Source organism: Onychomys torridus, chromosome 3, assembly GCF_903995425.1.
Source record: "Onychomys torridus chromosome 3, mOncTor1.1, whole genome shotgun sequence".
Lineage (NCBI taxonomy): Eukaryota > Metazoa > Chordata > Mammalia > Rodentia > Cricetidae > Onychomys > Onychomys torridus.
Window position 1 is genome coordinate 133,914,765 of NC_050445.1, and position 16,346 is coordinate 133,931,110.

At 47.4% G+C, this 16,346-nt stretch overlaps 1 protein-coding gene across 8 annotated transcripts in view; it reads right to left on the reverse strand.

The window, feature by feature from the left end:
* The window catches only part of Cacna1c (calcium voltage-gated channel subunit alpha1 C), a 541,159-nt gene that overhangs the window by 485,875 nt on the left and 38,938 nt on the right, over positions 1–16,346 (reverse strand). For all 8 annotated transcript variants that reach the window (XM_036181728.1, XM_036181732.1, XM_036181730.1 and 5 more), the window contains exon 2: positions 3,098–3,419. In XM_036181728.1, the coding sequence (XP_036037621.1) occupies positions 3,098–3,419 (322 nt within the window). The remainder of the gene's footprint in view (positions 1–3,097; positions 3,420–16,346) is intronic.

Here is a 16,346-nt window from a genome sequence, read left to right on the forward strand (position 1 = left end):
GCCTTTGTCCACGTGTCTTGGTATCACAAGATGACCTGTGAGGAGGGCCTGACCATCATCTCCCCTGCCCAAGGTCCCCAGAAGGCAAGGAACAAGGCCAGGCTCAGAGTCCAGTCATAGCAATAGGTTCACCCTTTATGACCTGCTACCCTGAGATGGCCAGGATTCAACAGCAATGGAGTCAGGAGCTAGTGTCAGGGAGGTGACAGCAAGGACACCAAAGCCTTCATGTCAAGCTCTGTGATGACTGCCCCACCCCCAGGCACCAAACACCTGGAAAGAGCCCGCAATCTCTACTGCTAATGGAGGTTGTGGTGTGCCTGACGTCATCAAGTTAGCAGCTAGAACAGGACCCGGACCCAGAAAGTAGGTTGCTGAGTCAGTTGTGAGACCACTTTGTGCTGATCTGCCTGAGGTGGCCCTGGGGGCATTTCAGAAAGCTAGTTCTAACCCTCCTTCTTCATCCCCTCTTCCTAACCATGCTCTGGCCTACCCGGGACAATGACAGCCTAGGCTGACAGCCTAGGTTGCATGGTTCCATTCTCATTGTCTGGTGCCCTATCAGGAAAGGGCACCGGAAGGCGGCTGAGCCAGGCCCCATGAATATCCACTTGTCAGATGTCCTCACTGCCTCTGCAGGTCAGGGGGCCAAGCCTGAAGTTTCTCAAGGGCTGCCCCTACATCCCTACTACACGCACACATACATACAAGCAACCTACCCATCCCCACACACTAAAGCTCCAGGCTGATGCTGGGGGACACTATATGTCAAGAAGACAAACAGGCAGATGGAGAGCTGCAGCTGAGATGCAGAGGAAAACCCAGAAAGCCTGATGCACTCATATCACCCTCCAAGAACCATTGTTTAAACTGCCCATCAGGTGACAGCACCAGGCCCCACCTTCTCAAGAGCTGTTGAGTACATAAGGCTCTCTCCACATGTGTTCTAGGCAGTTTGGAACTTTCACATAGCTAATACCACATTCTCCCCCTCTCCCCAGGTGGGAAAGCACCTTCTCACAGGAGGGTCAGCTACACTAATCATCCAGTAAGGGCTGCAGACTCAGGTCCCCTGTAGACCAACAATGGAATGCACTTTCCTGAGTATCAAGTCAATCGCTATTTATTCTCACCCAGTAACTACGTCCATCTAGTGACCATTTCTACCTAGTACCTATGTATTCCCACCTAGTTACTATCTAGTTCCACCAAGCAACTATCTAATCCGACCTGATAAATCACTATCTGGTCCCACCTAGTAACTATCTAGTATCATTTAGTTACTATCTAGACTTGCCTAGACCTTGGCCACACTATTTAGTACTGCAGTGCAGGGAGTTTGGGAAGAGTATGCATTTTGAATGTGGAGAATCTGGATTTAAAACCAGCTGTGTCACCACCTGCTCTATGAATTAGGGGAAGTTTTTTGAATCTCAGGCTCTCCCTGCTCTTCCTTTCATAGTGGTTATCTACAGGGTCCTAGTTCCCTTGCTCCATGGCTCTGAAGGCAGCCTGATGGGACTGACCAAGTCCAGCTTCTTACCATTTTGGACTACATGTGGCTTAGCAGCCTGGACAAATTTGGGAGCAGCCCTTGCTTAGAACTGCATCCTGTTGTAGTTACTTTTGGAAAGGGAATTCAAATATTCCAAGGAAGAGTTCTGTTTGCTCCACAGAACTTTATTTTCACCCCAGGTCATCTTCTTTTACCTTCCAGGCAAAGGTCTTTAAATCTTTCCCTAGAAACTCACAAATGAAACTGAACACTCCATCCAGCTGGAAAGAATTTGAGTTAAAAAAATTTTTGAATTCAACTTTTTAAACTCAAATTTTAATTTGAGTTTAAAAAAATACCCAGCACTACGTCTCGGAGTTCTAATACTGTCTGTTCCTAGTCATGTGACCTGGAGAGTTTCATGTGGCTTATTCTACCCCTGGTGATAGTCAGGGCTGAGCTTTGAGGTCTTTTCCAGTGTAACTTAATGCTCAGACATTAAGACTTGTGTCCATGGTGACAGCCCAGCCTTTTAAAGACATGCTTTCTAAACATCCCTCTACTCCTGTCTGGGTGTCTGAAGTAGATACATGTCACTATAGACGATGCTTTCAACTTTGGCTATACCAGAGCCTTGCCTGGAGAATGTCCTGGGGATTAGTGGGACCTGTGGCATCTAGAATTTGATAAACCTTCCCAGGTGCTGCCAATGCATAGCCCAGGCTGAGAACCCCTGCTGCCAAGCCCTAAGCCAAGAGCTAGAGCACCGACCACTGTGTTCTCATGCATCTCCTGGCCCATTCACACTAGAAAGAGGTCAGGTTGTGAGCTCCCACAACACCACGCTATAGGGAAGAAAGTTATGGAGCAGCATACAACTACAATGGATAGCTACATAGCATGGATACAAGTTCATATTCCATGTTGACTATACACAAGTTCGCCCTGAGGTTACTTGTGACAGGTCGAGTATAGAAATGATAGAAAAGAGGGTAGATTATTGCATCTACTCTGAAAAGAAAAGCAAATAGAGGGTATAGATATGATATAGATACAAAGGTAGATTTTTTAAAAATTCGTCTTCAGTCGAGTGTCCCTTCTCTCAAATACTTGGGACTGAAAGTGTTCCATACTTGGATTTTTGGAATCCCCTCAGATTCATAATGAGAAATCTTGGGGATGGGACCCAAGTCTGAACTTGAAATTCATTTATGTTCTATATACACCTTATACATACAGACAACACAAATTTTCAGTGCCTGCTTTTGACTGCCACCTGTCACACGGATCAAATGGACAACTTCCCATTTGTGTTGATACTGTAAAAGCTTTAGATTGTAGAAGAATTGAGATTTTGATTTTTTTGTTTGTTTGTTTAGGGATGTTTGTAATACTAGTAAATTTTTGTACCTTGTCCTCTCAGATAGTGACTCACGGAGTCTAGTGGGAAGGTCTAGAGTTCTAACTTTATCACTGAGGCAGTAAATACAAGAGAGACTTAACATCACCAGCCCAAGTCTACGCTGGTATCCCCAGAGGGCCAGGCAGCCCCTAGGTGCAGGTCCAAGGAACACCTTGGCCAGCCCCCAGCATAAAGGATATTTCCATTCAACGATGCTTATGCATGCCCTCCGGATGGGGTTCTTCAGAGTCAGGCAGAGCAGAGCCCGAGGTGGCCGTGTGGCAGTCGTACCACCCTGCTTCTTGGGTTTCCCATACTGCTGCCGCTTCCGCTGGGTGGAGCTAACGGTAGAGATGGTTGCGTTGCCAGCACTGCCCATGAGCTTGGCCTGCCGGGCGGCATCAATGGCTGCCTGCCAGGACAGCGCTGCCCCTGGAGTAGGGATGTGCTCGGGGGCGAGCCCTGCCGCAGCATTGGCATTCATGTTGGCATGAGCTGGGCGTGGGCTCCCATAGTTGGAACCTGCAAAGAGAGAAAAGACAACAGTTACTCTGGTGAAAATAGGCACACTTGGGGACACACTTTGGATTCCAGACACAACTTTTGAAAAAAAAAATCTTCTTTTTTTTCAAGCTGTTGCAGGAACTTGGGAGGTGACATACAAGAACACTAATATGTATGCTGAGAAATACAGCCAGGAAATCTATTCTGGGCCTTGCTGACCTAGTTCAACTGGATGACCTTGGGCATGTCACTCTCCTCTCTGGCCTCACTGACTTGACTTAGGCGGATGAGAGGTGAGAACGCTTCCACAGTACTGAGATAGTGAGACAGAGTACAGGGAAAGGCACAATTAATGCAACACGTGGGTCCTACAGTGCTTCTTCATGAATGGTCTTAGATGAAATAGTTACTGAAGGAAGGAACGGGAGAACATGAGCGTAAGATACAGGAGCAAGGAAGAAGGAGAAGTAAAGGATGAGCAGGTATTCCAGCACAGGAGCTGAGGATGCAAACGCAGGCCCTGGAGAGGGTGAGACCCTCAGCTCCCACTCAAGTCCAACGGCAGAAATAAACATGCGGTGAGGGCTTAGGCTGAAGTAAGCTCATATCCAGTGAAGGGATCTGGATACTGAATGCTCCCCTCCAAGACCACACCAACATGGTCCCAGGGAGACCTTCCCAAGCCACTTTCTCCTACCACTGCGATGATTAAGTTACTTTAGTAACTTAGCTGTTGCTCAGTTAAGATGAGTCAGTTATCTCTGTCTCATGCAATCAAAAGAGACCAACCAACACGCTTGCACAGTGTGCAACACACTTGCTGGGTTCCCAAGTCTTCCCCATAACAACAGCCACAGGCAATAAATTTCAACTGTAAGCCAAATGATTGACATCAGATTCCACAATGCTGATGGAAGGATTCTGAGACTTTTCTGGGCACAAGAGGAAAGCTTATCATAATAGATTACCGTTGCCTACTGTGGACAGAGGATAAGGAGTGAGAAAGGAACAGATGCTATCTACTTATCTACCCACTGGATATCAAGGCAAGCACATCAGGTCTTCTTTGGTACCAGCTGTCATCAGCCACCTGCACAGCTGCTCTCTATCTGTGACATTCGACTTTAGCTTTATTCCACAGATCCTGGTAAAGTATCTCCATTGTACCCACTTTCCTGGCATATTCATCTCACCACACAATCCCTTCACTCTCTTCCCTTCCTCTGCCCAGTGGCTCCAGGCAACTGCTGCACCCCAGGGGCACAGTATATTTACCAGAATATCAGGCTTGTGAAGAATAGACGTTTCCTAGACTGAGAAGACCCCTCTGTCACAGCTTGTCATTTCCTGCCCTGCTCTCAATATATAGATAGCGAGAAGAAAGCAAGGAAGGCCTCAAGAAGGCTGGGAACTTGGGCTTTCTTAGTAAGACCCCAGAGCAGAAAGCTGAGAGCATGGGTTTGGATTAGTCGAGGCAGCTGAAGCAGAGCTTCTCTCCTAAGCAGCAATATAGCTGTCTTCATTCAACTCACAAGAAAACAAAGGAGCGCGTGACTCATTAAAGGTCACAATGTGAGGCAGTGGAAGATTCTGCCGCACTCAGAACTCGTGGTGAACTGCCTCACTATGCTCCTCCCTCCTCAGATCTTTCAACACTCCATACACACGCACACGTGTGTACACGCAAGCACAGGGACACAAACACACCTCCTCCTGTACTTTCTGGGCTGAAGAGAAAGTGGTGAATATCCGTATTTAATGCACAGCATCTCCAACACTAACACCTGTGGTGGCTTCTCAGGGCACCTCCCTGGTGACTGAGAGTGGAAAATATCCCTGCTTCTTTTTCTTACACTGGTGTGACCAGTTCCAAAGTGGCCCTGTGCCCCATCCTGGTTTGCCAAACTGGGCTGTCACTTCATTCTCTCCGGCTTTTTTCTGTGTGTGGCATGCAATTTTGACTTTGTAGACTCTATTTGGCATTGACAAAATTTAGTGGGTGCAATTGTAGCTCCTGGATTTATCTTCCCGTACATCTATGAAAGCAGCCATGTTCCCCTCCTGCCAGCCTTGCACACCCCATCCCCTACTCACGTTCACGCATCACAACGGCCCCTAAGTCCATCACCTTCATTGCTCTCGTATCAGTTGCCTCACTTCCCAAACCAGCAATGCTAGGGCTTTGGGATGATTTTTTGTTTTGTTTTGTTTTTCGAGACAGGGTTTCTCTGTGTAGCTTTGCGCCTTTCCTGGAACTCGCTTTGGAGACCAGGCTGGCCTCGAACTCACAGAGATCCGCCTGGCTCTGCCTCGCGAGTGCTGGGATTAAAGGTGTGCGCCACCACCGCCTGGCAAGGGATGATTCTTAAGAAGAAGGTGGAAAGCACTAGTGTAAAAACCAGCAAGGGGTCCTGGGTACCTTGAGCAAGAGGCAGGATCTCCCTGGAAAAGCCAGGGAGCCCACCAATGCCCAAGCCTCTTGGATGGACTCCTGGCCACCCTCAAACTCCACAGGGTTCCTTATTTATATTGAGACCTATTTCCAGAACGCCAGGATACCTCCGGAACATGCATCTAGAGAAAGCAGAGGCCTGAGAGTTCAGAGGGGTGGGATGTAAACAATAGGACAAGAATACAGCTATCCTAGAATACTGCTATAGCCTTTGAGTGATGAAAGGCACTCCCATCATAAATGGCCACATGCAGGAAAGGAAGAAGTGTATTCTAAAGGTCAGTCTCCATGAGTGCTCTACTTTAAGGTCACTGTGACCTTGGCCTCTCCAAGGCACTTTCCCATCCAGACCTGAGGTCCTAGGAGTGTCTCAAGGACACTGACAATGAGAAGTACAACCCCAGGAGTCTCAGGAGTGGGGAACTTCCATATATGTAGCAAGGATTCTGAATTCAGAGTAACACCATGAAGGTAGGGCAGCCCACATTGTTTCTCTGATGGTTTTGTTAGCACAAAATCACCACCCAATGCAAAGACCAATTTTCAAATTATAAGGCTGATTCAAAGCTTTGCTTCCTGGCTGCCAGATGAACCAATGCCACCGGCTAAGTCTGATCTGGCTCCAGCCTTACTGGGCTATACCCACTCATACTCTGGTACCCAAGAAAATCCCAGAACAGCAGCTCAGCAGACTAGACCACATGGAAACAGGTAAGAGCTCTACAGCATCAACCTCTTCCAGATATAAGAAAAATCATTACTGTCCAGTGACTGGGCTCCCTTGAGAACAGCAGCATCCATGCCTACTACATGCAGGTGCTGCCCCTTCTCAGAAGGACAAGGACACAGCAAGACCCCGGCACAGACCTCTTAGCCTCATACCACCCTGCCCTGCAAGGGCCTAGAGAGATGTCCCAGTCAGGGAATGGACACATGCTTCCTCATTTCCTCCCAGTTGGAAATATGTCCAGTGCTGAAACAGTGAGCTTTAAAAAAAAAAATTCATTCCCTACCCCAGAAGATGCTCAACATCTATTGTTAGTGACTATAACAATAATGATGACCCTATAAGCAAGAATGTTGTCATGGTGTGTATTGTAAGTATCCCCTAAAGGCTCACAGGCTTCATCTTCATTACACGAAGGTGGAAAACCATCAAGAGGTAGGATCTGATGAAAGGCACTTGACTCACTGGGGATATGTCCTTGAGGGAATATAATCGCCCACCCTTCCTGTCATTTTCCTCCCCAGCCACCGAAGTGAAAGGTCTGTGCAAGCCCCTACTCCCTGACCATGATGCAGTACCTCCCACAGACCTGAGAGCAATGAGCCAAAGGACCGTGGACTGGATCTTCTAAACCTGTGAGTCAAAGTAAGCCCTTCCTCCCTCCAGGCTGTGGCCTCTGGTAGTTCCACAGTGAAGAAAGCTAACTGACAAAGAGATAGACCACAGGCAAACATGACAGGTTACTTGATGTTGTCTGTCCATCTCCACCTTGAGCACTGAGTCTTTCCACGTGCTCCATGGATGGGGAGGAGCTCTGACAAAAGAGAAGTGACTAATGGTCTCTACTTCCTATGTCACCATCTAGTCCAGACACCATCCTATGCCACCATCTAGTCCAGACACCATCCTATGTCACCATCTAGTCCAGACACCATCCTATGTCACCATCTAGTCCAGACACCATCCTATGCCACCATCTAGTCCAGACATCATCCTATGTCACCATCTAGTCCAGGCCGCCATCCTATGTCACCATCTAGTCCAGACATCATCCTATGCCACCATCTAGTCCAGACACCATCCTATGTCACCATCTAGTCCAGACACCATCCTATGTCACCATCTAGTCCAGACACCATCCTATGTCACCATCTAGTCCAGACACCATCCTATGTCACCATCTAGTCCAGACACCATCCTATGCCACCATCTAGTCCAGACACCATCCTATGCCACCATCTAGTCCAGACATCATCCTATGTCACCATCTAGTCCAGACACCATCCTATGTCACCATCTAGTCCAGACACCATCCTATGTCACCATCTAGTCCAGACATCATCCTATGCCACCATCTAGTCCAGACACCATCCTATGTCACCATCTAGTCCAGACACCATCCTATGTCACCATCTAGTCCAGACACCATCCTATGTCACCATCTAGTCCAGACATCATCCTATGCCACCATCTAGTCCAGACATCATCCTATGTCACCATCTAGTCCAGACACCATCCTATGCCACCATCTAGTCCAGACATCATCCTATGCCACCATCTAGTCCAGACATCATCCTATGTCACCATCTAGTCCAGACACCATCCTATGTCACCATCTAGTCCAGACATCATCCTATGCCACCTCTCTAGTCCAGACACCATCCTATGCCACCATCTAGTCCAGACATCATCCTATGCCACCATCTAGTCCAGACACCATCCTATGCCACCATCTAGTCCAGGCACCATCCTATGTCACCATCTAGTCCAGACACCATCCTATGTCACCATCTAGTCCAGACACCATCCTATGTCACCATCTAGTCCAGGCACCATCCTATGTCACCATCTAGTCCAGACATCATCCTATGCCACCTCTCTAGTCCAGACATCATCCTATGCCACCTCTCTAGTCCAGGCCGCCATCCTATGTCACCATCTAGTCCAGGCACCATCCTATGTCACCATCTAGTCCAGGCACCATCCTATGTCACCACTCTAGTCCAGACACCATCCTATGCCACCATCTAGTCCAGGCACCATCCTATGTCACCATCTAGTCCAGACACCATCCTATGTCACCACTCTAGTCCAGACATCATCCTATGCCACCACTCTAGTCCAGACACTATCCTATGCCACCATCTAGTCCAGGCACCATCCTATGTCACCATCTAGTCCAGACACCATCCTATGTCACCATCTAGTCCAGACATCATCCTATGTCACCACTCTAGTCCAGACATCATCCTATGCCACCACTCTAGTCCAGGCACCATCCTATGTCACCATCTAGTCCAGGCACCATCCTATGTCACCACTCTAGTCCAAGCCATCATCTTTTCCTGCCCAGATATGCTGCAGGAGTCCCTGAAATTTCTCTCATTCCAGGCTTCCCCATCTCTAACCCAAGCCTCACTCATAACTAGTCACAATGATCTCTCGGGAAACACAAATACCAAATCAGGTCCTGTCAGGCTCCTGCTTCAATCATTTTCCAACCCAAACTCTCTGTCATGTTTCTTGAAGACTGTGCATGCTGGCCCAGCCCAATTTCCCTGCACTTATTACATACTGACCTCCTTTCATCCCTGAAACATGCCCAGTTCTTGTCTGCCACAGTGCATTTGCATGTACGTAGAATGCTCTTCCCTCTAATCTTGGTTTAGTAGTTCCTTTCCATACTCCAGACCCGGCTTGAAACACTTCTGCCATAAAAGCTCAAGGAAGCAGAACCCAAGCAGTAGCTTTCAGCATTCCCGCCCCTCCTTCCCCCATGCCACCCTTGAGTAAAGATGCCCAGATCCCTGGGCATCAAAAAGGGATCCCCAATGAGCCACCGACATGGAAAAGATAGGAGCTTCAACAGCATAGCCTTCCTTTGGTGGTCATGTGCCTTCTGCCACAAAAATAGAGCTGGTGACTCCTCAGGAATACCTTAGTGACTTCTAGATCAGAAGGCAGTTCACCCAGGAAGGAAAAGGCTGCAAACTGATGCCATACTGGAGTCTTGGTTCCTCAAGAGTCTCTGAGGACATAGCAAAGGCCTTCTTTTTGTATCAGAAGTCACCCAAGACCTTTGTGGCCATCTATCCAAATTTTACATACGTCAGTCCCCCATGGTGACAAGGGCCCCATATTCCCCTAAAAGCACAGTAGCTATCCTTAAAAGGGAGCTGCGCTGGCTTGAACTTGTAAACCTGGTGACTAGAAAGCAAGAGGACCCAGTCTCCTGATCTTGACTCAGCCAAGAGTCTGTCCATCACCAGCTCAGAAGGGCTTATCCACGGATGAATCCAGTGTGCCTTCAGGGTCACCCTGTGGCATAGAGTGACAGGCAGAGGCTATCTTGGCTGCTCTTCCAACCCTTCTTCTACTGCCTCCCTGGACTACAGAGGCCAAGAGCTGCAACAAGGCTTGGTCTCCTTGAAGCCAGAATTCCTAATATGGCTTCGAGAATGAATAACCCAGACCCAAAGGGAAAGCAAAGCTGGTGAGGAGGGGTCTGCTTACTGGTACAGAGCTCCGGGGTCCTGCCAACAGCCTCCTAACCTCGTGGGGTACAGGGGTTGCGACTGCCCAGCTCCCTAACCAAATGCAGTTCCCTTGACCTGCTCCACAGTGCTGCTTGGTATCACTCCTACAAGTCCATTCTAAGGCTGCCTCCCCACCCCCAGCCCTTCCGGCTCACTCCGAATCCTTCAAATCCTGTATTAAGTACTTTTCTTCCTAAAATGGCCACAGCAGCTCAAGACATGTCATCTTACAGCAACATGCTATGCAGTACAGCTTTGTTGCTGTTGTTTGGGTTTGGGGTTTGGTTTTCTGTTTTCTGCAACAGAGTCTCACTCTATGGCTGAGCCTGGAACTCACTCTATAGCCCAATCTGGTCTCAAACTAAAGGCAATTCTCCAGCCCCAGCCACTCAAATGCTGGGATTACAGGCATGAGCCACCATTCCCAGGTCCAATTATAACATTTAAAGTAGTGAAAATGGAATGTCATTTTGAAATATCCAATATGGTGGCTACCAGTCAAATGTGTCTGTGGAGCACATGAAACATCTCTAGTACAACTGAGGAAGTACATTTTAAGTTCTATTTCATTTCAGTTAATTTCCACCTAACACAAGTCTGGAGACGACCACATTGGACAGTACTCCTGGGCGCTCAGAGAAGGGCACACTGAAGACTGAGGTGTGAAGTAGGAGAGAGGTAAGAAAGCACTTGGTTCTAACAGGGAGAAGGGAGCAACCAATAAGGGGTCCAGATGTGATGGGTGGGTAGCTTTTCCCATCTTAACATAACCACTGCCTGCAAAAAATAAATAAATAAATAAATAAAAAAACAAAAAACAAAAATCCTACCCAAGCATCAGGATTCTCAGCTCCAATAGACAACAAAGCCATGGCTATCTTTACCTATCTGATACTCAGAGAATCAGTGTGGAACAATTTTCTTCAATGGGCAGATAGAAACCTGACATTGCCCCTCAAGCTGGGAGGAGAAGATGAAATGAAAACTTGCCTTGAGTGTCTCAGCCCTGGAGCTGTGCACCCAAACTGCCTCAATACAATACAGCAGCATCCCAACTCTTCCTCATTTTCCCAGAAGAGATGAGATACAGAGGACAGTCCCATGCCCACAGCCATCACATCTGCTCCATAATGAAGGGACAGCAAGGAACAAGGGCATCTGCAGGATCTCCCCAACTCAGCAGATCAGCGCTGCCGTAACTAGAGCACCTTCCTCTGCTGACCCACCAGAGGCAGGAGAGAAGGCCAGTAGAGAAGCTGAGCATTCCCAAAGCCACACCAACCAGAAGGTGGCCATGCCAACAGCAACCTCACCTCCTCAGACCCAGCACAGAAATCTCTTCTCTATTCCCTTTGCTGCACAGCAAGTCAAGAAGATGACAGAGGAGAAGGAACCCCAATAAGGAGTCCCATTTGAGGAAAGCCTCATCAAGGTTAACCTTTCCCCGCTAGACACTAATCACAATGCCACTTCATCCTTGGTATCAGCAGGCATGAAGGGGGAAACTCACAGACGCAGCTAAATCTCAGGCTTCAATCACTCAGAGCAAACCACAATAACAGTAAAATACTCCTCCATGTCTTCCGTGGCACGGAGGAAAGGGGGCCTTCCATTTCACCGTCACCTGGTGACAACACACCGAAATTCAGTGAGTTCATTGAGTCTACTCAAAGTCAACAGGAAGTTGTTTGGGTAGCTGGTGTTCAGGGACAGTGTCATAGCAGCCTGGCAGAATGGCTGAAAGTTCAACCCGTATAACTTTCACGTTTTAATACATTTTCCAAATCCTGTACATTAAATGATTCTTTGGTAAGGGAGCTCAGGTCTGATTTTGTCTTATAGACTACAGATTCCACCACAGATTCCACCAGAATTACCACAGCCAAACCAGTGCCAGAGTCCTGTCCCACTGTCGAAAGCCCCCTCTGGAAGGGGCACAGTTCCACCTAGCAAACACCTGCTGCTGTCACAGAGAGGAGCAAGGAGTTCCATGCACCCTCTACATGAACTCCTGGTGTTTTTGTGCCACCTGCAGCCAAGGCTCTAGACACACAGCCTGGGTTTTCCAGCAGTGGCTCTCCAGAACAGAACTTTGTGGGCTGAAGGTGACCAAGGTTGAAAGGTTACTGAAAAGAAGCCAGATCTTTTCCTTTCTCTTTTTATGTGGTTCAGAGACAATTTTGCTCTCACTGATGCATTTCCATGAAAAATATCAGGATGGCACATTAGAGGAGAACATGTTCCTATGTCTGTCAGGATACCTAGTTGAACCAGGTCTCAAATGGACTGTCTATCCAACCACAAGATTTGGAAGAAGTCCAAGCAGAACCAGACATCAGAGAGGGTGTGTGTCTTTCCATGAGCTGCACAGCTTCGTGGTCTCACACTACTGTGTAACATTTCCCTGAAGATTAAAACATTCCATCCTGCAGAAAGTTCCTTAAGCAGAAAGGTAAACAACTCAAAATAGCTTCAGGAAGTCCCTGAAACTGACCAGATTCACCAGGCCTCTCCTTGCCAGAGTAAGCAATAAAAGCTTAGCATCCCCCTCTAAGGAAGTTAGGCTGAGCTGCAAAGAAGACTCTATAAAGAGAAAAACTGTAAAGACTCTGAGACCAGACTGGTTGCCTGGAAGAAACAGAAAGCAGACAAGCTGCCTGAAAAGCTTTAGACCCAAGGCATCAGGAAAGGCTACTCGCTGCCTCCAGGCTGTGTACTGTGCTCTAGGTTCCAAGCTTTGTCAGTTGTCACCTATGCTGGGGTAACCTTTGGTGATGCAGCTGTCTGAGTCATTTTCTGCTCCTGTGAGAAACCCTTCACCCATACTCCTGTGAGTAACTCAAAAAAATGCATTGGTTCACCAAATGGGACATTTGTGGTATACTTACTTTGGCCTGTTGTGGGTTCCAGTTCCCTATCTGGAGTGAGTAGACATGTGTGTTACATCTCTCCAGGGAAAGTTTTGTCACATAACATGCATCCAGGCCCCTGATTCTATAAAGTACCAAGTAAAATAGACATTTCTCTGGGTCTCAGTCAACTGTTCTGAAAAATAGAATTAACAATGCATTCCTTGCAGGACAACCAAGACTACTAAATGAGATTATGCATCTGAAAATTCTACCCAAAGAACAGTAGCTATTAATAAGAACTGTTCCAGATACCCACACAGAGAGCCTCAGGACACAAAGGAAGACTACCTTCTTCCAATGAAGAGAAACATGAAGTGTTGTATTATTTTTTAAATATTTTACCTACACACATCTTTTGGTTCAAGCACCAGCTCTTTAAAATGGTTGCATTGCGCACACACAGATAAAGTGTCAGTTTGTGGGGAGAACTACAAGTACAGAGAGATCCAGAGGCCCCACAGTATGATGTTCCCTTTCCACTGTTCCACTGTTGGGGTTGCGTGGCAGAGGAGAGGTGCTACCCCTCACATTCACACACTGGAAAGCAATATATGTTCAGAAACAGAGTCACACGGGCCTGCTTGTCTTATTCCTGCATGTCTCTCATCCTCACTAAGGTGGAAGAAGGAAACATCAACCCTGTTGCTTCATATCCCCTGTACATTTAATAGTGGTGCTACGTGCAAAGTATAACACTCCTTTCATTTACAATGGTTACACTCATTTGTCTTGTTAACCTCTAAAACCTCTGCCAACAGGCAGACAACAAGGTGGAAGGCAACAGCAATAAACCCACAAGTAAAAAGTAAGCTCCATACCAATACAGAACTGTCTAGATGGGAACATGTTTGATGGGAAGACTAAGATAAAAGCTCAGGGCTCTGAACCCTACTCCCAGTTCCTTTCCTTCCACTCTGTGCTCACTCCTGAAGTCCTCTCCTTAGCTCTCCTTTTCCTTGTCTTCAGAATGAAATTCTAAACACTGTAAGAAGTCCTCCGTCTCAGCACTTAAGCTCCAGAGCTCTCTGGGCTAGGCATCATATGGCTCTCACCTTCTTGACAACTAGCCTGACCCTACCAAAGCCTCTCCTGCCCATTACTTGAGCTAAGTGCCCCAGCATCCCCTCCCTCAAACAATAGTTGGGCTCTTTCCAATGGAAAAGCTGTACCCAGCTGCTCTACTCACTGCCTTCTGTTAGCCTAGGCATAGGAACTCACAACCTCCTGAAAGCCTATGCATAAGAGTCAAATGCACCCCATGGGCATTCATCTGGGAAGGGTAGCAAGGAAGACAGCTGGGAGCCATCCCCAGCAGTGGACAGGTCCCAGCAGAGGATGTAAAGAGTCAACGGGGAAGGATGAGCCATCCTGGGCTCATCACCGTTTACATGCAAGTCCATAAAGCCAGAGAGGCACTGTACCACAACTAGTATGTCTATGATCAATAGAAAGTATCAGGTATTAATAAAAATACAGAAAAGCAGAACTACCACACATTCTTTCTGGCAGTATGGAATGGTGCAAGCCACTGAAAAGCAGGATGGAAGCTCCTCCAAAAATTAAACATTCAATTATTATATGACCCAGCAATTTTACTAGTGGGCATACATTCAAAATTATTAGGAAGTAAACACTCCAACAGGCATTTGTAGACCAGGGTCCACAGCAGCACTGTTCACAAGAGACAAAAGACAGAGACAACACAAGTCCCCCAATGGGTCACTGGGTCATCAAAGTGTGCTCTACACTGGAAGATTGATCAGCCCTGGATAGGATATTCTGACACATGCTTCAAGATGAAGGGAAACATTATGATACGTGCAATACACCAGGTGTAACAGGATTCCATTCCTAAGCATTACACACATTCCATCAGGGAAGGGGGCGTAGGACTGGTCACTGGGCATTCACTGTGTATCCAGCCATTCATTCTAACCAGTTGAATGAGATTCTGCCCTGATTGATCATGGGATTTTAGAGAGGGGCTAGAGTGAATAGGCTAGGGAAGACAAGCATGGGGCATCCATCTGTGCAGCTGCGGGAAAGCCGTCATCTATGCGAGGTACACACTGGCCAATTTACTGTTTCGAGGTCATCTGAGCTCCTGTCATAGCCCTCGCCAATGTTCTGTAAGTAAGCCCAAAAAACTCTTTTAACTCAATAATAAGGTAGAAGCTTGAACTCTAAGATACCATCCTTCTGGCAGCAATAACAAGGGAATTTGCACCAATACTGAAGTGAGCCCAGGATCTGCCCTCCACAAGCACTTCCTGGGAGCTTTCAGAAGTGACACGGGGCCAGGGAAGGATGCAAAGAATCTTGGCTATAAATTACTTTCAAATATCTAATAAATCATACATGCAGATGCACAAACATGCCTTCACAAGTGAGTCAAACCAGACTCCTGTCTAGATACATCTCAAGCGCCATTAAACACCAGACGTCAGAGTCTCGGCTGGGTACCTTCCCAGCTTCAGTCTTGCCCAACACCACCTGCGGGGTAGACCACAGCACGGGCACTATGCCCCTCTGGCACCTCTCCCGGAGCTAGCCCACACAGAGAACAAAAAGAGGCTGAAAGGAAAAGTATCAGCCCAGGACCCCCAAGACCAAGTTCTCAGCACAAAGGAGATTTATTTGCCCCAGAGGGACAGAAGGCCAGGAATAAGAGACAAACACAGGAGATAGAGGACAGGGAGAAGAGGAAAGGAACAAGGGAAAGGGGACAGGGATTTCTGTCCTGAAGGGGAACAAAGGACTGCCTCTGGATAGAGGAAAGACAGACGTGGCACGTGGGAAAACAGTGGTTTATAAAGGAGCAAGGGGAAATTCTGAGTTAGGATGAAGTGTTTAATTTTAACTGGGCATGTTAATTAGGTGGGCCAAAGCGGGCTTTTGATTGCTGGACTTCAATACTTTGACAGCTGGACCTTGGTGATCAGCCTCAATAGGAGGAAGTGGCCAAATAAGGGAACAGAACTTGGTGGCTAGCTTCAGGAATGTAATCTGATAGTTTTAGCAGAGAGAGGTATGGGAGAGAAGGACAAGACCTGTCAGAGCCATGCTTGCCACACTCAAGCTATCCAGAATCCCTTCATTGGTGATGGATGAAGGAATGCTTTTTCAGTTCTACATCCTGACAACTGCAAGTCTGGAGACTGTAAGCATCATTACCATTACTAAGAGCACACTGAGGCAGAGAGATACCTGTGGCCCTGTCCAGTGAGACACAGGCAAGGGCTGACTTATCTGCCACCAACCCTCCAAATTCTTTGGCACCTAAGCCCACACTGGCGATCCCATGTACTCAGGAAATTC